The sequence below is a fragment of the Ursus americanus genome, chromosome 17, assembly GCF_024610735.1.
Source record: "Ursus americanus isolate L20-20 chromosome 17, mUrsAme1.1.p, whole genome shotgun sequence".
Classification (NCBI taxonomy): domain Eukaryota; kingdom Metazoa; phylum Chordata; class Mammalia; order Carnivora; family Ursidae; genus Ursus; species Ursus americanus.
In genome coordinates this window covers 26,294,753-26,316,896 of record NC_142143.1, presented here as the reverse complement: position 1 = coordinate 26,316,896, position 22,144 = coordinate 26,294,753, and the positions used below count along the sequence as shown (strand labels likewise).

General features: G+C 38.9%; 1 protein-coding gene across 1 annotated transcript in view; it reads right to left on the bottom strand.

Annotated features, from left to right (window-relative positions):
* The window catches only part of LOC148108651 (uncharacterized), a 99,533-nt gene that overhangs the window by 14,020 nt on the left and 63,369 nt on the right, over nt 1–22,144 (bottom strand). The window contains exon 2 of the mRNA XM_087868862.1: nt 11,626–11,687. Coding sequence (XP_087724988.1) covers nt 11,626–11,687 — 62 coding nt within the window. The remainder of the gene's footprint in view (nt 1–11,625; nt 11,688–22,144) is intronic.

Below are 22,144 nucleotides of genomic sequence, written 5' to 3'. Positions count from 1 at the left end.
TGGCCACTCCTTATCTACTACATCAGAAAATCTAAAGCACTCTCTTTTTTTGAGTATGCTAGCATTTAAAACCCACTGGACAGGGGGCCCTGGGTGGCTCAATTGCTTAAGTGTCTCCCTTTGGCTCAGGTCATGATCCCAGTGTACTAGGATTGAGTCCTGCATTGGGCTCCTTGCTTAGTGGGGAGCCTGCTTCGCCCTCTGCCTGCCACTCCCCCATTCGTGTGCTCGCACTCTCTCTCTGTCTCTCTGATAAATAAATAAATAAAAACTTAAAATAAATAAATAAATAAATCCCACTGGACAGAAATTATTTTCTCATTTTGTCCTTCAGTGACCAACAAAGTCCCTGACACCTAGTGGGGGCTTAACAAATGTTTTTGAACAAATTAATAAACATTGTTACTAGTTTATCCTTGGGTTCTCTTGTGATGTCTGTAAAAATCATAACGTTAAACTTATAATCTTGATCTCTTTGTTTCTGGTGACGACCAATTACTGTATAAGCATCTATGTATGTGTCAGTTAACCCCACCAAATGGGAACATTTCTTTGCATTTTTGCCACTCTTATATTCACAGAGCCTAGCCTGGTTACTAGTCTAAGGTAGGTACTCAGTAAATATTTTTTGAATGAATAGATAGATGGATGAATGGACAGGTAAATAAAGCTACCTGAACATAGACCATCCACTGTCTTATTAGGTTGTGAATATGTTTTACTTGCTGACCCCTGAGTTTCTCATCCTATTTTTCAGTAATTCATAATTGCTACAGGTATTAGGAGTGCACCAAGAACTTCCACTTGCTACGGATTCAAGCATAGTTAAGAGTCTATAATATGTAATTTCTGTAGCATGAACTGTATCTCTTTTATCACTTTCAGAAAAAAATATGTATCATGATACCCATAATTTAGAGTCATGCTACTTTGGAGATGACCTTGAATCCTCTTCAAAGTATAAACAAAACTATTCATAAACTTGAGTGCTTAAACTATTACTATTACTGTTCTGTAATAAATTTTTCGTGAAACTTCAAAACCAATCCAGTCCCAATACCGTTTCAAGATATTCAGGTTAAGAATAACTGCTATAAATCACTTGACTGAAATCAGGTGGTAAAGATTTCTGCTTCCAGAATGACTAGAATTAGAAAGACTAACAATAACAAGTGTTGATGAAGATGTGGAGCAACCCCAAGTCTCTTAAGTTGCTGGTGGGAAACTGGCATCTACCCAGGAGAGATGAAAACACTTGTCAACAAAAAGACTTGGACAAGAACGTTTACAGCAGATCTATCCATAATAGACCCAAACTGGAAGTGACAGACCCAAATGTCCATCAGCAAGAGAAAGGAAAAAGTGTGAGATCTGCGATAATGGGATAATACTTAACAACAAAACGAAGCAAACTGATAAACTGTCCTGTCAAAATCATCATCTTGAATGAAACAAAAGTATATTCTATAGAACATTTAGAAAAGGCAGAACTAATCTGTAGTGATAGAAATCAGAAGCATGATTGCCTCTGCAAAGAGCAGGTATTGACCAGAAAGGGACACAAAGGAACACTCCAGGTGAGAGAAATATTCTATATCTTGATTTGGCAATGGTTACATTTGTCAAAACCCACTGAATTTTTTGTTTCAGATCTATACACCTTTCAGTATGTACAATATATCTCACTTAAAGAATTTGTGCTTCTACATTGGCCAGAAATATCAAAGCATGATTGATCAAAATTTTATACATTATGGTTTCATTGTTGGGACCATTTTGCAGAAATCTAAGACTTTTAAACGGTCTGTGATTCCAGTAAAGGTGTCACCGACATCTTAACACAACATTCATGTGTCATTCTACAAAGGTGTTACAGAATAGTCAAACACTGTTCCAATACATAATTTACACAAGCGCCTGGCACCATTGTGGCTCTTTATATTCATTAGTTGATTTAAATCTCACTTTTTAAAAATGGGCAGTGCGAATATTTAACAGATGAGAATCAAGGTCCGGCTAGATCAAGTTTCTTGCCTGAGTTCACACAGCTAATAAGTGATGTCACCAGGACTCAAACCCAGATCCTAAGCCCATACTCTTTCCTCTCCAATAAACAACACACACACACACACACACGCCTGAATCACAATTCATAGCTCTTTCCATTCTTTTATATTTTTATCATGAATCTGTGATAACAGTTCTTCCTGTGAAATTTTAGAATAAATAAATGAAGTCTTTATAAAGCACTCTAGAGCCCATGGAAAGTTTTAAATCATTGCCTGATTCGTCCCGCCCGGCTCTCATTCTCAAATCTGTGTTTGCTTTGGAATCTAGAGACTGAAATAATCTACTGAGAGCAAATGAAAGAAGCCACAGAGCATTTGTTGGCCAAAGGACAAAGGGGGTGTTTCCTTCACTTTGTTTAAGTGTTAAAACAAAACTGTCCATTAATCTACACACTGAATTATTGTCAGCATCTTTAGAAGAGAAGCAGACACATTGATTGCATTTCAAATATAAAACTGATAGCGATTAGTGAAGGGAAGAGAGAGATGAGCTTTATCATCTACAACCACTGTCTGCTCTTTCAAGCCATGGTCCTTAGGATATGGTTTCTTATTGAATTTTTCACTCTCATTAGTGGGGTTTTTTTTTAAAGATTTTATTTATTTATTTGACAGAGAGAGAGACAGCCAGTGAGAGAGGGAACACAAGCAGGGGGAGTGGGAGAGGAAGAAGCAGGCTCCCAGTGGAGGAGCCTGATGCGGGGTTCGATCCCAGAACACCAAGATCACGCCCTGAGCCAAAGGCAGACGCTTAACGACTGAGCCACCCAGGCGCCCCACATTAGTGGTTTTTAACAGTGAATTTCTAGATACTCAAGTCCAAACCAAGGCCAAGATTATTTAATTCTGAACTGTTCGAAACCCCTAAGAAACCACCCAAAAATATCAGAAAAAGTTCACATGACCCATATGTATACAGTGAGATTAATATCCCACAGAAATGCCTCATTAGAGTAATGTCAAAATAATTCACTTAAACCTTTTCCTGGCAAAACCTAAAACTTCTATGACAGAGAATAATATTGCAGAGGTACCAAGACTAAAACAAGCTGAACAGCTTCTAATCAGATGACTAACTGATTAACTGATGAAGAAAAAAGAAAATATTATTACTATTGGAAAAGCCAGGTTCTGCTCCAATATACTTCCAATGCTACCGAAAACCATTTTGCGTCATCCACAGAAAGCCTTCACATATTTGGTCAACAAAATGAGAAATTGGTTTCCAAGCTGGTTTTAAGTCCTAATCCTATTTTCCATGAAAAATAGTTTGTACTTTAAAGAGCTCAGGATGATAATGCCTTTGGAAAAAATTCAGTTCTGTGGCTGGCTTGTTATTATAGATACAAACCATCTACGTGTCAGCAGCAGCTCAAGCATCTTATTCCTCTCCCTTTGGCTTATGGAGCAAGGAAATAATAAAAGCATCTCCCCTGATCTTATAAACCTGAGTTCCAGCTAGCAATGAATATGATTCCCAGCACTATAAAGAGCCTTATAAATCTTGCCTTTCCTAAGAAACTAAACTTTTCCATTTTCTTAGATATTAGCAATAAAAGTACCATGTATAAATGTTCTTAAGATTTAGGCAAGGCTGTCACAAGATTCAAAATATGTAGTCCCTATGGACAGTTGGCTTTTCATATGGTTAAAGGTAACAAAGCAATTCCAGGAGTGCACAGGGGATAAAGAGGAAAGGTTCAGAATAATAGGCGTAAGGCAGACTCAAGAAAATATCTTGGGTTTTTAAATGCATGATTTTTGTTATGCAGGCAGTTTCAAATAGAGTAATTCAAGCTGAAATGTTTTTTGATTTTGGTTCCCCTTAGGGAAACATACACAAGCAGCAAAGGATCATGGAAAAGACCAGGATGAGGGGCTTGGATACAAAAGGTTTCAGTCCCAGTTCTATTCTTCCTAGCACACAGACTTGCAATAAAAACAAACTGATAATAATAATAGCTAACAGTTACTGAAGGTGAAAGGGAGCCAGACCCTGGTCGAAGTGTTTTACATGTATTAACTCACTTAATTCTACGAGGTAGTGAAGTGTTCAGAAGGACGAGTTCTGAGCTACACACTGCTTGGTTTTGAGAATTCCCCCATTTACTAGCTATATGACCCTGGACAAGTCGCTCTTCTGCAGAATCATCATACAGTGGCATCAACCTCCTAGACTGCTTATGAGAATTAATGAGCTAATACTTAGGTTAAGCATATGAAACAATGTTTGTTTGGCACAAAGCAGACACTCAATCAATGTTTGCTATTGTTACTCCCATTTTACATTTAGGAAACTGAGACACAGAAAGTCTATTTGCTAAAGATATGATGATTAATATCTAACTAATCCTATAATATTTGGCCTTTGTAAATAATTGACACATGATAGCTATTTTTCATCCTACAATAAACAAAGAGGTCACTGTGAAAACAACCCTCTGGTATTCAAAATTGTGCATTGCCTAAACTGAACACAAAGAGTTCCAAGTGTAGATTTCTAACACAATGCATTTAAGTAGTTGTCAATTATTATCTTACCCTTCCTCTTGCATTCCTGATCATAAATCCAAAGTCACATCAATAAATTACTCAGATTGAATGGAGATCTACATTCTGCATTAACTATTATACTAGGGCACCTTTCCAGTAACAATCAGTGTACTTATCTGTAAAATGGGCAACCCAAACTGACTCCCCCTGCCCCCAGCAGGCACTTTCAGGGTGAATTCTACCCTCTCCAGATCCTGGCCTACTGGCTAGACAGCCTCAGGAACTTGACACTGAAAAGAGAACACAGCCATCTCTTCAGGACAGATTCCCCTTAATCAAGCTTATCACCAAAACCCACGTACAAAACCAGAATGCCAGATGATTAATTACAAGCACATATAACACACCAAGCAGATCTGAGATTAGATTCACTCCCTGTGGACAAACTGCATGGAAACTGGATTATAATTAGAAGGCTACTTGATGAATATAGAACCAGTAAGAAGGCAGACTGTGCCATCTCCAGTGTAATCAGAACTGAAGAGTTCATGTTAGGGCTTGATGGGTCCAGTCCTTTGCTTGGCAGATAGCCCCTCCCAGACATAATTTCATTTAGTTTACCCTTCCTCTGAGGCTAGTTTATCCCCTTTCCGAAAGATTCGTTCTTTCTTCATCTCTGAGAATAACTTCAAGCCTGTTATAGTCAAAGCCTTGGGGCCTAGAAGCTACTCCATCCTTTCAGGTAATCTACCTGTATAATCTGACTCCTTTTATGTTTGTTTCACAATTTAGCTCTCTTAGAAGGCAATTTCCTTTCCAAAGTTCAAAGCACGTAGGTAGGTACATCCCTATTTCTCCCAAATACCAACAGTAAGATAATTACCTTGCCTAATACAAAATAAATCCTCCCAAAATGTAATGCCTTTCTTAATGCCTCCTTTTCATAGGTCAGCAACAGTTTTACCTTCCTGGATGGCAGGTAGAAGTGTTCATGGGGACCCTGGCAGATCTAAGGGTCAGTTCTTTCATTTACTCATTTAACTTCTATTTACTGGGATCTATTATGTGCCAAGCACTGAGCAATGCACTGTGAGTCAACAGGATGTAAAAAAGACACAGAATCTGCCTGCCCAGATCTCTTAGCACCGCAAAACAGATACTAATCATTTACTGCAAACCCACCAGAGAAGGGAAAACTACAAACTGAGAAAGTATTCTGGAAGGAAAAAAGAAATACAATCCTTTGAGAAAACTAGTGAGCTGACCCAACCAGGAGGGTTAAAAACCCTTCCCTGAAGAAACAAGATTTGAGTGAAGGTTGAAAGGAGAGTAGTAGGCACTAACTGGAAGAGCAGACAGCTGCCAGGAGGGTTTGAGGGGCAGAAAGGCAGTTTCAGATGAAGGAAACTGCACTCCAGAAGCCTTGAAGCTTTTGTGAGCTACAAGCAGCATGGGCATAAGAGGAATCTAAAGAAGGTCAAAGATATCCAGAGGGCAATGAGCCACTGGGCAAAGCAATCACAAGACAGGTGGTGTAGGCAGGAAGAACAGGTGATCCTACTCGGGCCATGCAGGATGTTGCCAGACGAAATACACATTTTGATCTTTATCCTTGGGGGACGAATTTTAGAGTCAGTTGATGATTCCTGATCAGATTCACCCCTCTAAAGATCACTCTCCCTACAGAATGGAGAATCAGTTGGAGGGGCTATGAAGGAGGCCGGGGCATCAACTGGAGAGGCGATCACGGTAGTCCAGGCAAGAGATGGTGGTTCCTCAGTGATTAGCAGAGATGAAGAGAAGTGGAGAGGACTGAGATACTACAAAAATAAATGTCCATTAACAGGCAAGGGGTAAGAAAAACTTGTCCCACCGTGTGATCATTACTACTTGGCAATGAAAAGGAATAGACTATAGTCAATAATGGGACAGAAACTTAGAGGTGCAGCAAAAGGGAACTGACAAGAAAGGCACACAGGGAACTTCTAGGGATGTGTTGGTAACTACATGGGCATACAAACTGGTCAAAATTCATCAAAATATATGTTTAAATGGCTAAATTTTATTGTATGTAAAGTATATCTCCAAAAGGTTGATTTTTTTAGAAATCAGTGCATCTTAATTATTAAGAACACAGATTTTGGAGTCATACAGACATGAGTTTGAACCCTAGCTCTACCACTGGTAACTGTGTCACTCTAGGAAAGCCAATAAAATGCCAGGGGGAGGATGGCTGTTTTAAGTTTAGCCAGTTTAGCAAATCACCCAGTTTAGCTCATTGCCATTTAAATACAAAGGCAAGAGGGCCTATGATTCAAATTTCATTCTTTGACGCAGTAAGAGAGGTAGGTAAAGCAATAAACATTTCTTGAGTGTGTAGGGGTTAGAACAAATTGTCCCAAGAGGCACCACTTTGGCATGGGGATTATTTTGAGCTGAAAACAATCAAGACCCAAAAGACACAAGAGGAAACTGTGACCTTTCCCCTAACTGCCTAAAAGAAGTTAGATAGAGGACCTGCTTCAGGAAGAGAGTTATTATCATAGATAACTATAGTATAATATGAACTAGGCATGGTAGACAAGGAAGAACCTAGCAAGGTCTATTTGATCAAGTCCTCTCTATGTCCCATTGCTTCTGTATGGCCCAGCAAATGTTGGTTTACCAAACATTTATTATTTTCTTTTTACCTTCCCAAGAATTACTGTCCTTCCCTTTAAAGTCCCAGACCCCTAACCCCTTCTCCTTAGTTCAAATGACACATATACCTCATTTTTCCTGTCTTTAGAATCTCATGTTTATGTGGATTCCCCATATGTATGTAATTAAATTTGATTTTCTCCTATTAATCTCTCATGTCGATTTGATTCTTAGACCAGCCAGAAGAATCTTGAAAGGTAAAGGAAAAGTTTCTTCCTCAATAAGTGCTTCCTATTCTTAGGCACGTGGTAAGCCTTAAAGATGTTGTCCCATTTGATCCTAATAAATACTCTAAAAGGTGGCCATTGCTCCTCTAGCTTTGAAACGTAGAGATCTCCCAGGAAACAGTAACTTGGCCAAAATCATTCAAAGAGTGAACATAGAGCCCAAGATCCTTGCAGTGGTGAGAGAATGCCATCTTAGACCCACCTTCAGGGATCTAAGAGGAAACCTGAAGGTCCTCGCAGGAAATTTCCCAAAAGGCAGCATTAAACACAGGTAGTCTAAGAGATTATTTTAAATGCACACAATTGGGGGTGCCTGGGTGGCTCAGTCAGTTGAACATCGGACTCTTAATTTCGGCTCAGGTCGTGATCTCAGGGTTGTGAGATTGAGCCCTGTATCAGGCTCTGCACTTGGTGGGGAGTCTGCTTGAGAGTCTCTCCCTCTCCTTCTGGCCTTCCCCCTGGCCTTCCCTCTCTCTCTCTAAAATAAATAAATAAATATTTTTTTAAAAATCAACTTTAAATGCACACAACTAGACACTTACTATTTTGCTTTTATTGTATTCATCGTTAAGGTTACTATCTTAGTCTATTCAGGCTGCTGTAACAAAATATCACGGACTGGATAACTTATGAACAACATAAATTTATTTCTTCCAGTACCAGAGGCTAGAAATCTGATCAGGGTGTCTGCATGGTCAGGTGAGAGCCCTCTTCCAGGTTGCAGACTTTTTCATATATACTGAAAAGGCGGTAGGGGATAAGGGAGCTCTCTTCAGCATTAATTTCATTCATGACAACTCTGCTCTCACAACCTAACCACTTCCCAAAGACTCCACCTCCTAATATTATCACACTGGGCTTTAGAATAGTGATAGTGGTTTTCTGTTTACGGTGATGAATTAAATTTCCTTTCTAAAATAAATGAAGTTTTTAAATAAATCAAATTAAAACTATGAAGGAATTGACAGGATGGGCACTACTTAGATATCTCAAAATTGTAAAGAGGATTTGGAAATGACTGAAGTTAAGAAAGGCTGAGTCAGCCCAAGTAGACAAGTGCTAGGGCCCCAAGATGCCAGGAAGATGGGCCAGGGAGGCAGAAAGGATGCCGGCTGGGGCTATAGCAACCTTAGACAGACTGAGCAGAGAGTTTATACACATGTCAATACTACTTCCCATTTGAGGGATGTCACAACATCTAGGGACAAAACCTGCGCCTTGGAGAAGGAATAAAAATGGGGGAGGAAGACTGGCAAGAGGGAGAAAAATCAGAAGACAGGAAGAGAGCTGGAGCAAATGATACAGAGAGGACATCTGTCAATGCCAGACCAGACACCACTGCTATTATTTTTCCACTCCAACTAGGCCAGCTTTTTAGGGAAAGCCAAAACAGCTCAAAGCTTTTCTGAGAATCTCTTTTCCTCTAGGAACTAAGGAAAATCCAGCTGTAAAATGATCATTTGCAGAAACAAAACAATTAAAATAATGAATCTTCCTGTACTTTTGACTTCACTCTGTCACTGTCACAGGTGGCTTTTGGAGATGAGGCAAGAGACAATAGAGTAATTATTCCTAGAAAAAAAAATGATGCTCTGCAAATTTATATCCATTGCCTCTTATATCAGACATTGTACTTCTTAAGGAACATCTTTGCAGAGCAGCTGGATGGCACACATGATATATTCTTCTTAAACCCAGGACTGTCTGGTTTGTTAGTTTTCCTAGTCTCATATAGAAACTAATCCTTAGGAGGTTTTAAAAATGCTTATGGAATTTATTCTATGCCATGTTTTCTTTCCTGTTTCTCTAAGCAGTCCTAGCATGTTCTAACTTAAGATTTGGTCAAATTAACTTCTAAGCAAAGTCCCTAAATTCTACTCTGATACCCATCCCACCATCATCGCCCAAACACACACTGTCTGTGCCCAGGTTCTCAGTAGAGATGTCCTAGAAAGTTCCTATATTCAACTTTGGAATCAAAGTTCCTATATTGCTATAGAAATTCCTATATTCCTATATTCACCTATGGAAGGATCAAGAGGAAAGGAAGTTAAAAAGCCTTTTTAGATCTGCAAATTAGTCTGAAGGATGGAAAAGCAGGAGAGTAGGGACAGAGCAATGAGAGGTGGCCAGATGTCATGGTCAGACAAGGACGGGACCTGGGAGAAAGAAGCAGACAACCCACACCCTATGGGTGAAATCTTTGGGGGAAGAAAAAAGAGTAGCATCACATGAGGTAGTTCTGGAGAACGCTTGATTCAAAATGGACACTGAGTGAATGTTCTGATTGAATCAGTAAATATATGAATGATTGCCTAAGCTAGAGGGGCCATCACAGTCTCAAGAGAGAGAAAATCGGAGTTGATCACCCAGAAGCTTATCCTTACGCTTTTTCAGCCTCTGTCAAAGATGTGTTGAAGGACAGAGGATACATCAGGTTTCTTAGCCCCATTGTCCCGACCCATATTAGATCAATATGAGACATGGCATCTTTTCTCCTACATTGTACAATAAAGGCCATATAATCCCCAATGGCCTTCTAAGACTAAAGAATCTGAAACTCACTAAGAGGAAGAGAGGTGAGAATGTGATATATGAGAACTTCCATAAGAACTTCCATAACTAAAAATGCCCTAAGAATTGGTCTGGTTATTATCATAGCATCCATTGTTTAATATTTATTGAGAGGTTATTCCCCACCTTATGGTTGATGCAGGACAGGTGTTTGGTCCTGAACTGTGGTGTGACAGACAGAAAAAACTGGCGGAGGAGCCAGGAAACATGAATCTGAGCCTTGGCTCAGACACTCAATGACTTTGAGAAAGGGCATTCCAAGTGAAATATAACTTGAAAGCCATCCCAGAGAGATAAGAAACAGCATACGAGTACAAGAAATTTCAAGAAGCATGGTGTTCAACAAAAGTGTCAGGCAGATATGGCAAGGTTTTAGGTGAATATGTAGTAAGTTCTCAGTAAATATTTGTTGAATGAATGAATAAGAAGTAGGCAGAAATAGATCACAGAAGACCTCATATTCATTCTATGCTAAAAAACTTAGGTTTACCTTGGTAGGTAGTGGAGAAGTACCAGTGGGAGAGAACTTTACTCACACTTAGGTTGTAACTAGGTGCTATGCTGTATGGAAAATTAATGTAGGGGGAACAAGAAATGAAACAGAAAGATTAGCTAATAGGCAATGGTCCTAAAAAGGGAGAAGAGCAAATGACTTGAAATCAGAGCTAAAAGAGAGCATTTGGCAAATGGTTAGATGAGGAGAGTAAGTAGAAGAAAACTTGAATCATGGGCTTTTAGGGTGCTAAGGTGCTTGATAGTAGCACTGATTTTTATAGAAAGCGCATGAAGAACAAGTGTAGAAGAGAAACTGGTAAGTTTGACTTTAGACACATCGAGTGGAACATCCAGGTGGAAATAAACCATTTGAATTAATGAACATTAACATAATAAAAACTAAATAAACATTTATTGAGACTTTCTCACGAGCCAAGAGATGTTCTAAACTCCCTACATATGTGAACTCACTTAATCCTCACAACAGCCCCAGGAGGTAGAGAAGGAAAACAAGACACAGAGAGTTTAAATAACTTCCCAAAGTTCTCAAGCTGGTAAGTGGCAGAGTCAGACTCAAACTCAGAATGTCTGGCTCCAAATCCCACTTCCTCAACCTCAAATACATGTATTTGCCCTTTAAAGAGGGCCCAGAGCCCTCGCTCTATCTCTTCTTATAGAAACGGAACTCAAAAAAATAATCGAATTACAGTAGACCCCCTGCTGCCCTTATCCGCAAAGAACATATTCAAGACCCCCAGTGTATGACTGAAACCACGGGTAGTATCCTATGTATGCCATGTTTTTCCCTATACATCTATACCTATCATGAAGTCTATTTTATAAACTAGTCACAGTAAGAGATTAACAACAATAACTAATAATAAAACAATTAAAACAATATATTATAATAAAGTTATGTGAATGTGATCTCTCTCCTGCAAAATATCTTATTGTACTATACTCACCCTTCTCCTTGAGATGACATGAGATGATAAACTGCCTACATGATGAGATGAAGTGAGGGGAATGACATAAGCATTGTGACATAGTGTTAAGCTACTACTGACCTTCTGACAATACATGAGAAGGAGGATCATCTGCTTTCTGGACCACAGTTGACCATGGGTAACTGAAACCACATAAAGGAAATCTATGGTTAAGGATGGATAACTGTAAAGTGATGATTTTATTTTTTTAGGCACACAAAATGTGAGAATTCCAACCATCAGATTGAATAGTATTATTGCTGGTGATTTAGCACAGTCAAATCTCAATCTACATTTTAATACATCTGGTCTCCAAAGCAAACAAGATATGTTATTTTATATTCATTTGTCAAGTGATACTTCTTTATATAATTTATTTAGAGAAATTAAATAGCATCTGTCATTTGTTAAGTAGAAAAAAGATAAAACCGGTCTTTATATGTATTATAAATATTAAGAACATATTAAAATATATTTCAATAAAATCTTTAATAATATACCTCTAAAATTGATTTTTTAGCTTAAAATTACTCTTTCTAGTTACTTCGTAAAAGTAACACAATGATTTTTTTTTAATTCCTGAGAGGGTTCATGAAATTATACAGTCCTATGAAATGGATTTGAGTCTAAAAATGTCAGAAAGAAAAATTTTTTATAAATAAATAAGGAACTAGAGCTTGGCACCAAGGTATAATTTCTGCCACTTCAGGATGTTTCAGAACCAAGAGACTTCCACAAACAACTACAATAAGGAAAAAAAATCTGAGATCTTTTCCATTCCAGGTTTGTGGTGGAGGGTTCAGCTTTGACTTGAACCCCTTACTACACGACTAAGCACCACAGGGACACAGCTCATGACTTCGTGGACGTGCACAGCTGATGAGCTTCTCTGTTAGAAGCTCCATGCTATTTTCATTTGGCTTTAATCCTTCATACATCAAGATGTATAACTTTCTTTGAAAAGCCAGGTTTAATAGAATACGCATGTGACACATTCTCAGAAATGGAAGAAAACACTTTTACTTCCTTTCCGAGTTACCTAAGACTCTAGAACTTACTATAACTTCAGCAGCAGCCAAAAGAAAGGTGTTTTCTCTCAGCCTTTGACTGATCCTTCCTTTTGTTTCCATGAATTTTCTCCCTCCTTCTGGCTATGGTATAAGGGTTTTTTTCTCCCAGAGATTCAGCCCTCAAAGGAAAGCTGAATTCAGACAGGGTAATGGAGCGATCTAAAGAGCTCGTTCGTGACTACTGAGCACTTGAAATATGGCTATGGTGACCAAGAAATAAAACTTTCAATTGCATTTTATTTCAATTTATTTAACTTTAAAACTTACACTGAATTTAGCTGTTGATGAATTTCTGAGTATGTCTGGAACAACCTGGGTAGCTGAATCTATTTTTTTCAACTGTGAATTATTTGAAATCTAAATGCACAACAAGTATTTCCAATGAAAACTCAGTCTCCAAAATGAGATGTGCTGTAGATGTTAAATGTATTCCAGATTTTGAAGATTTAGTACAAAAACGTGAAATGTCTCATTAATAATTTTGTTCATTAATACTTTTTTATGTTGATTCATATTGAAATGATAATATTTTGGTTATAATGGGCTCAATAATTTATATTTTTAAAAATAATTTCACATGTTTCTTTTACTTTTTAATGTGGCTACTAGAACATTTTTTAAAGATTTATTTATTTAGAGAGAGAGAGAGAGCATGAGCAGGAGGGACAAAGGGAGAGGGAGAGAGAATCTTAAGCAGACTCCCCACTGATTATGGAGCCTGACGTGGGGCTCAATGCCAGGACCCTGAGATCATGACCTGAGCTGAAACCAAGAGTCAGACATGTAACCAACTGCACTACCCAGGCACCCCTACTGGAACATTTTAAATTATATGTGTGGTTCACATTATTTCTATCCACTGGTGCTAGTCTACAGCATGGGCTTTGGGGTCAGAGAGAATCAGCTCCCCCTATTTGCTGACATATTGCCTTAAGCAAGCTACTTAACCTCTTTAAGCCCATGTTCACTCATCTGTAAACTGGGGGACATTTTACTATTTTCTGAATAGGCCTGTAGTGAATTTAACATGAGGCACTGAATAAAAAACTTACCACATAGCCTGGCTTATAGTAAAATATTCTGTAAATGTTCACTTTTATTATTGTTGTTGTCATTTTTCACCAACTATCATTCAAATGTTTAGCCAGAGTGCCTCAGAATAATAAATGTTAGTCACCTATGGTTGACTAGTATCTCATGACCAGATAAAGTAACCTCACTTCCCAAAATAAAAATAGGAACAGATATAGGAGTTTTTCTCGCATTTTTAGTTTATTCGCATGAAAAATCACATTTCTTTAGTTTATGGAATGCTTTTATTTCAAACAATAAAATTGTTTGAAACCCAGACTTCCCTAGAAAATCCAGGGCATGAGGTTTACTCCTAAAAAATATTGGTGCATAATATCTCAAAAAAACCAAACTCAGCAGTCCTCCATTTAGATTCAATTTCGAAAGCTAACATTGTATTTATTTCCATTTCTTTTTTTGGCCAGGATTAAAAAGACCAAGTAAATAATCTGGATATACATTAGGAACTTCTGCTTCCAGAAGGATGGAGATGTGCTTTTCCCTATTCTTCCTGCTAAGTAAAACTAAAAACTCTTGATCTTATATATAAAACAAACTCTGAAAGAAAGAAGAAAGACCACCAGGGACCTTGCTAAGACACATAGTCAAACAACTGAAAACTGAAGACAAAGAAAAAAATCTTGAAAGCAGAAAGAAAGAAACGACATGTTACCTATAGGGGAAATAATGATTCTAGCAACAGCAGATTACTCATCAGAAATCATGGCAGTCAGGAAGTAGCCCAACATCTTTCTGTCAACCCAGAATTCTGTATCCAGTTGAAAATATCCTTCAAGAATGCAGGAAAAATTTATCCTTTCTCAAATGAAGGAAAACTAAGAAAATTTGTCACCATCAGACATACCCTAAAAGAACAGCTAAAGGAAGTTCTCTAAATGGAAAGGAAATGATGAAAGAAGTAAACTGGAAGGAAGGAAGGAAGGAAGGAAGGCAAAAAAAATAAAAATATGAATAAATACAATCCTTCCCTTGAGTTTTCTCAATTGTTTGATAATAGAAGCAAAAATAATAAGTCTGATGTGATTCTAAGTGTATGTAGATGGATTTAAAAATAAATAAATGTATGTAGATAGACTGTTTCAGGCACTTGTGTAAACAGGTAGGGTAAAAGAAGAGAAGGGGAGTACACTTTACTTAAACTGGTAAAATGTCAATACCAGTAGACTGTGATAAGTTATGTATATATAATGTAATACTTAGAGTAACCACTAAAAAAGCTATACAGAAAGACTCACTCAAATTAATAAAGCAAAATTTTAAAAAATGTCCAATAACTCATAGAAGGGTGGGAAAAAGAAAACAGAGAAACAAATAAACAAACAAACAACCAGAGAGGAAACAAAACAAATGGAAAACAAAAACCAAAATGGCAGACATAAGCTGTAACACATCAATAATTGCATAAATGTAAGTGGTCTAATACATCAATTAAAAAGACAGATTGGCTGAGTAGATTAAAATGCATGACCCAACTACATGTTATCTATAAGAAATTAATTTCATTTTTTAAAGGCTTTATTTATTTATTTGAGAGAGAGAGTGAGAGAGAAATCACGAGCAGGGTAGAGGGAGAAGCAGAATCCCCACTGAGCAGGGAGCCCAATGTGGGACTTGATCCCAGGCCCCTGAGCCAAAGGCAGGTACTTAACCAACTGAGCCACTCAGGCGCCCAAGAAACTAATTTTAAATACAATCATGTGGGTAGGTGGAAAAGAAAAAGAAAAAACATGCAAACATTAATCAAAAGAAAATAGGAATGGCTATATTAATATCATATAATGTAAACTTCAGAGCAAAGAAAATGATCAGAGATAAAGACATTATTACATAATTATAAAAGGGTCAATCCACCAAGAAGACATAATTATCCTAAATGTGTGTGCAACAGAGTTACCAAATAAAGAAGAAAACCCGATAGAACTGAAAGAATAGGCAAATACAGAATTATAGTTGTAGACTTCAACACCCTATTCTCTGAACAACTAATGGAACAACTAGGCACAAAATCATCAAGGATACAGAAGAATGCAATAACGCTATTAGCCAGCAAAATCCAATTGACTATAATCCACCCAACAATAGCAGAATACACGCATGGAACATATACTAAAAGAGACCATATCCTGAGTTCTAAAACTTACCTTGACAAATGTAAAAGAATTAAAATTACACAGAGTGTGCTCTTGAACCACATGCAATCAAAAAAGAAACCAACAACAGAAAGACAACAGGAAAATCTCCAAACACTTGGGAACCAAACAACACATTTCCAAAGACCCCATAAGTCATAAAGAAGTCTCAAGGGAAATGTTTTTAAAATACATTCAACTGAATGAGGGGCGCCTGGGTGGCACAGCGGTTAAGCGTCTGCCTTCAGCTCAGGGCGTGATCCCAGCGTTCTGGGATCAAGTCCCACATCAGGCTCCTCCGCTATGAGCCTGCTTCTTCCCTCCCACTCCCTCTGCCTGTGTTCCCTCTCTTGTTGGCTGTCTCTATCTCTGTCAAATAAATAAATAAAATCTTTAAAAAAAATAAATAAAAATACATTCAACTGAATGAAAATGAAAATACAGTATATCAAAATTTGTGGGAAACAGCCAATGCAGTGCCAAGGGCAAATCTGTAGCACTTAGGCTAACATTAATAAAAAAGAAAAGTCTCAAATCAACCACCTAAACTCCCACCTCAAGACATTTTTTTTAAAGCAAAATAAACACAAAGAAAGCAGAAGGAAATAATAAAGAAAAGAACAGGAATCAATAAAATGGAAAGCAAAAATAGAAAAAAAAAAAAACTTCCCTGGAACAAAAAGCCAGCTCCTTTAAAAGATCAACTGACAAAGCTCTAGCAATGCTGACAAAGAATAAAATGAGAAAAAAAAACCCAAATTACCAATATCGGGAATAAAATGGGATATTGCTACAGACACTGTGGACATCAAAATAATAACAAAATGTTACGAACAATTCTACACATACCAATTTGAGGACCTAGATGAGACGGACCAACCTACAAAAAGCACACACTACCGCAACTCATCCAATATGAAATCAATCATTTGATTAGCCCTGTAACTATTAAAGAAATGGTATTTATAACTTTAAACTGCTGAAAAGAAATCTCCAGGCTCGGATGGCTTTACTGGAGAATTCTATCAAACATTTAAAGAATTCAGGGGGGTGGGGGAATGGGATAGGCTGGTGGTGGGTAGTAAGGAGGACACGTATTGCATGGTGCACTGGGTGTTATACGCAACTAATGAATCATCGAACTTTACATCAAAAACCAGGGATGTACTGTATGGTGACTAACATAATATAATAAAAAATATATTTAAAAAATTAAAAAAAGAAGAATTCTATGCAATTCTCTACAATCTCTTCAAAAAAAGATAGCAGATGAGGGAATAAGTGGGTTCTTCATTCATTTAACCTGCCCTCTTTGCTCCACTGCAGACCTCCTTTTAGTTCCGGAATATACAAGGTACCTTCTCCACTTAGAACAAACCGATGCTGCTGCCTTTGCTCAGGATGCTTCCCCATCATGCTCCCTTTCCCGCTCCCAGATTCATGCCCACTCACCCCTGATGTCTCAGCTTATACAGCTCATTGTTATTTCCTCAGAGAAGCCCAAAGTGGGGGAGGGCCCTGCCTTATGCACACACAGCCCCTGCTCTGTTTTCTCTCTGTGATACTTACTGCAATTTTTGTTCATTATTTGCAATGAAATATCTAAGGTCTCCAAGGCTTCTCCAACTAGTCTAGGCTGTAAACTATAAACTATATGAGGACAGGATACCAGACTGCTTCATTCACTCTATATCTCTGGCTTGGAGATCACACACACACATCTATCTATCGAGCGAGAGAGAGAGAGAAAGAGATTGATAAGGAATTGGCACAGCCAAGGCGGATAAACCCCAAGATCTGCAGAGTGATTCGGTGAGCTAGAGACCCAGGAAAGCTAATGGTATAGTTCCAGTGCAAGTCAAAAGGCCAGCAGATCCAAGACCCAGGAATGCTGATGTTTCAGTTCAAGTCTGAAGGCACGAAAAAGCTAATGACCCCATCCAAAGGCAGTCAGGCAGGAAGAATTCTTTCTTATTCAAAGGGTCAGTCTTTTGGTTCTATTCAGGCCTTAAGCTGATTGGATGAAGGCCACTGACAGTAAGAGGGGCAAAGTGGCCTACCAATTTAAATGTTAACTCATCCAAAAACACTCTCACAGAAACATCTAGAATAGTGTTTGACCAAATATCTGGACACCCTGTGGCCCAGTCAAGTTGACATACAATTAGCTATCACATTGAGTTAATAACTGAATACTGAAAAAAAAAAAAAGATTTGTTTGTGCAATTAATCTATTATGTCATGGACTATGGTCGAAGTTTACTTTTTCCTTTTGCCTGAAGAGTATACAGCACCTAATTCATCAATGAACTCATAGTCATTAGCTAGGCTTTGGTCTTGAATGATAGATAACTACCATTAAGTGAGTATTTTTTTGTGTGTCTATTATCTCTAATCCTTCCAACAACTCTGTCAGGCTCAGAGAGGTTGTATAGTATGTCCAAGACCACACAGCCAGATATTGGCAAAGATATGACAGAGGCACCTGGGTGGCTCAGTCGGTTAAGCACCTGCCTTTGGCTCAGGTCCTGATCCCAGGGTCCTGGGATTGAGCCCTAAGTCAGGCTCCCTGCTCAGTGGAAAGCCTACTTTCCCCTCTCCTTCTGCCCCTCTCCCTGCTTGTTCTCTCTCTCTCAAATAAATAAAAGATATGACAGAAACCCAAATTTGTCTTCATAGCTCAAGATTTTACCTACTTATATAAGTGCTTCCCATTAAGAAAACACAACCAATAGAGTTTCCCAAAATTGAGCAACAATGTGTAGCTCAGCCAGTTTTTGAGCAAGTTATTTAACCTCCTCAAATTCCAGTTTCCTCATGTGTTAGAAAAGAGTAAAAGTACCCTCCTTAAGAAGTTGCTGGAGGACTAATGGAGCTAAGGACTGTAGAATTTAGCATGGTACCTGGACATAGTAGATGGTCAGTAGACGTTAACTTGTAATAGTTGTTGCTCAAATTCCATTGGCTCCTACTGGCATTTGCTCTTGCAGCCTTCCAAACTCCTGTAAAATCCTCCCAGAGTATTTCTGTTCACATGTGCCACAGTTCAGTCCACTAGACACAATTGCCTCATGGCACCCACAGTGCTCTTCCTCTCCGTCATTGCTGGCCCCCAACACACTGCATACCCACACACACGTACACATTTTCCACCCCTCATAAAACTGCCCCTTATGTTCCAGGAGTTCCCCAGGACCTGACCAGGGGTCATTATCTGACACTGGCACCAATCCATCCTTCTTCTTCCTTTTTTCCTCCTCTGAGCAGACCCTTCAACCCGAGCAACCCTCGGAGGGTGAGGAGCAGGGAGAAAGGAGCAAGGCTTGCTTCTCGAAAAAGACTGTCTTTTCTCCATTGTATATTCTTGTCCTAGATTAACTGACCATGTATGTGTGGGTTTTTTCTGGGCTCTCTATTCTATTCCATCGATCTATGTGTTTATTTTTGTGCCAAAATTGTGTGTATTTTAAATTTGAAAAAAAAAAAACAAATTGTGGAAACCTAGCCTCTTATCTTTTGGGGGAAAATTCCAAACTGGCTTCTCCCGGGTTGCTCTTGATAAATGTTCTGCTTTCCATATGTGGCAGGGCAGGTGCTGAGTATTGTTTTTCCAACCATGGTGACGGATTTGCAGTGGCTATCCACATCCTATCACCTGTTCCAAGGGCAGGTCAAGAGAACATTTTATACTATGACTGGCCAGGTTAGAGTACAGGTTGAGACCAGGAAACAACGGAAAACAGACCAAACAATAAGGAGGTTGAACCTTTGGCCTTTCTCAACAGGGCCCCTGGCCTCAGACTTTCACCTCTGCCATATGGCCACACTGTGTGTGACTGGCAGTCAATTCAAACACAATGACCAAAACTTCAGGGTTAACCAATTGCACTTTCTCACTGCTATTTTGTTCCAATGGATTTCAAAAACATTTTCAATTCTTATACACTCTTTGCATACACAGAAAAATTTCCATACAAATAAAGTCTCTGAAAAGCAATACATATCAATTCCTGGAATGAAAATATGAATTTATCTCTTAATAATAATCCATATGAAAAATAAAACAATAGCCATATTTAAGGGAAAGTATTGCAGGCAGGTTGGGCTTCCTAGAAAACAGAATCAGAGATGGAGAATTACATGCAAGAGGTTTACTGGGGAATGATCTAGGCATCGACACCTGTGTGGAAACAAAGCTGCCAAATGAGGCAAAGGAGAAACTGAGCTGCAGTACAGTCACAGCAAAGACCTCAACTAATCTCATTGGGAGCTGCAGAGCTGGGATGGTCCTGCAGAGATGTCCCAAAATAAGGCTGAAACTTTCTACCCCCACATCAGCCAGTCATCGGATTTTAGCTGCTTCCAGGAAAAGGTCATGATCTTGAACTATGTGGCTTTCTTCACCAGGGTTAGGGGAGCAGGAGGACAAAGGTGGGAGCCGTCAGCCAGTCACACTCCAGCTGCAGTCCTGAAATGGGGCACTGGGAGCATACCCCATGCCTGCCACACATGCAACTACATATTCTTTCACTCTCTCCAGGGAAATGTCTATGTACACCCAAGAGACTACTTCCTATTTAGTCTTCCAGTCTTCCAGAATGGACTATTAAAAAAAGAAAGGAAAAAAAAGTCAGGAACCATGGAACTTCTTACCAGGAGTAAGATTTCATGTCACTACCAAGACCATGCAGCATCTTATACTCAGCACAAAACTGATCCCAGCTTCCCCTCTGCCCCAAATTAAAAACAGCCCAGCACTGAATCTCACGCAAGTTACCCACTCTCTCTGCCCCTTGCCAGCACTTGACAATACTTTCACAAATGCCAATGACTGCAAAGTGAAATGCGTTTCATACAAGAGAACCTACTACACTTACTCCATGTGACTCCTGCATACTAGTTTTTATACGATTGCCAATGGACGGAATGAACAGAGGAAGAAAAATTTTATATGGAAATCTATTTTTTTTTTTTTTTTGCTTTTTTGAGAGAGAGAGTGCACGAGTGCATGGGTGAGCAGGGGGAGGGGCAGAGGGAGAGGGAGGAAAGAGAATCCCAAGCTGGATCCACACCCAGCGTAGAGCCCAACACAGGATCCAGTCTCACAACCCTGAGATCACGACCTGAGTCAAAATCAAGAGTTGGACGCTTAACCACCCAGGCACCCCATATGGAAATCTTTATGACACACAAATGGTCTATTATTGGGTATGTCCTTTCTGCAGAGCTCAAAGGTCAAATTGTTGTTTTATCATGCAGTCTTCATGCTTTGTGCATGCAGAGACTCCCCAGAAGGATTATCCAATGGGAGAAAGAAATTGTTAGGACCTGGAAGAACTTCTGTATCTCATACTGAATGTTAAGAAACCATGTGTCTCTTCATTTAAAAGAACAGACTCAGCCTTCTATTCATTTATGGTATGATCATTTTAAATGACATTTTAAAATATATTCAGTGGGGCACTTGGGTGGCTCAGTCAGTTAAGCGTCTGCCTCCAGCTCAGGGTGTGATCCTGGGGTCCTGGGATCGAGCCCTACATCAGGCTCCCTGCTCAGTGGGGAGCCTGCTTCTCTATCCCCTGCTCCCCCTGCCTGTGCTCTCTCTCTCTCTGTCAAATAAATAAAATCTTTAAAATAAAATAAAATAAAATAAAATAAAATAAAATAAAATACATATAGTGTAAATTTGAAGGGTGAAGAGCAGGGAGAAAGGAGGAGGGCTTGCTTCTCACAAGCAGTTTCCAGAAGTGGACAGATAAAATGTTGACCTGTCAAATGTCAACCCCAGGACAATGACTTCAGAGAAAGCTGTGGGGAAAGCAAGTTCTGTATGTACATCTCTCTATCTGATGTGACATCAATGGTCACACGCTAGAGAAGGTGGCTAGATGGAAGAACCTATTTAAGGTGTTTTCTCAAATTCCTTGACCTCATCTATTCACCCAGCCCCAGGTTAATTAACCTGACCACACTGCTAAGTCTACATCTCCAGGGAAAACTTTAAAAAAAAAAAAAAAGAAGAAGAAGAAGAAGAAAAGAAAGAAAGAAAAAAAGAAAAAAGATAAAAATGCAGGTGAAACTCAAAGGTAGGGGGAGTAAACCCACTTAGTAAATAATCAAGTCATCATCAGGGTCCTGCATTTCTTTTTTCTTTAGGTGTGAGTGTAATATTCTTGCCCCCTGGTCTGTGGGTTGACCAGGTTCTTCTGGCCCTTCCAACCAATTTCTTCCAGAGGCTCTATCTGATCCCTTGCACATAGACCCAGGTGTCTGCCTTCCTGAGGTAAACACATTCCTGAAAGGTTATAT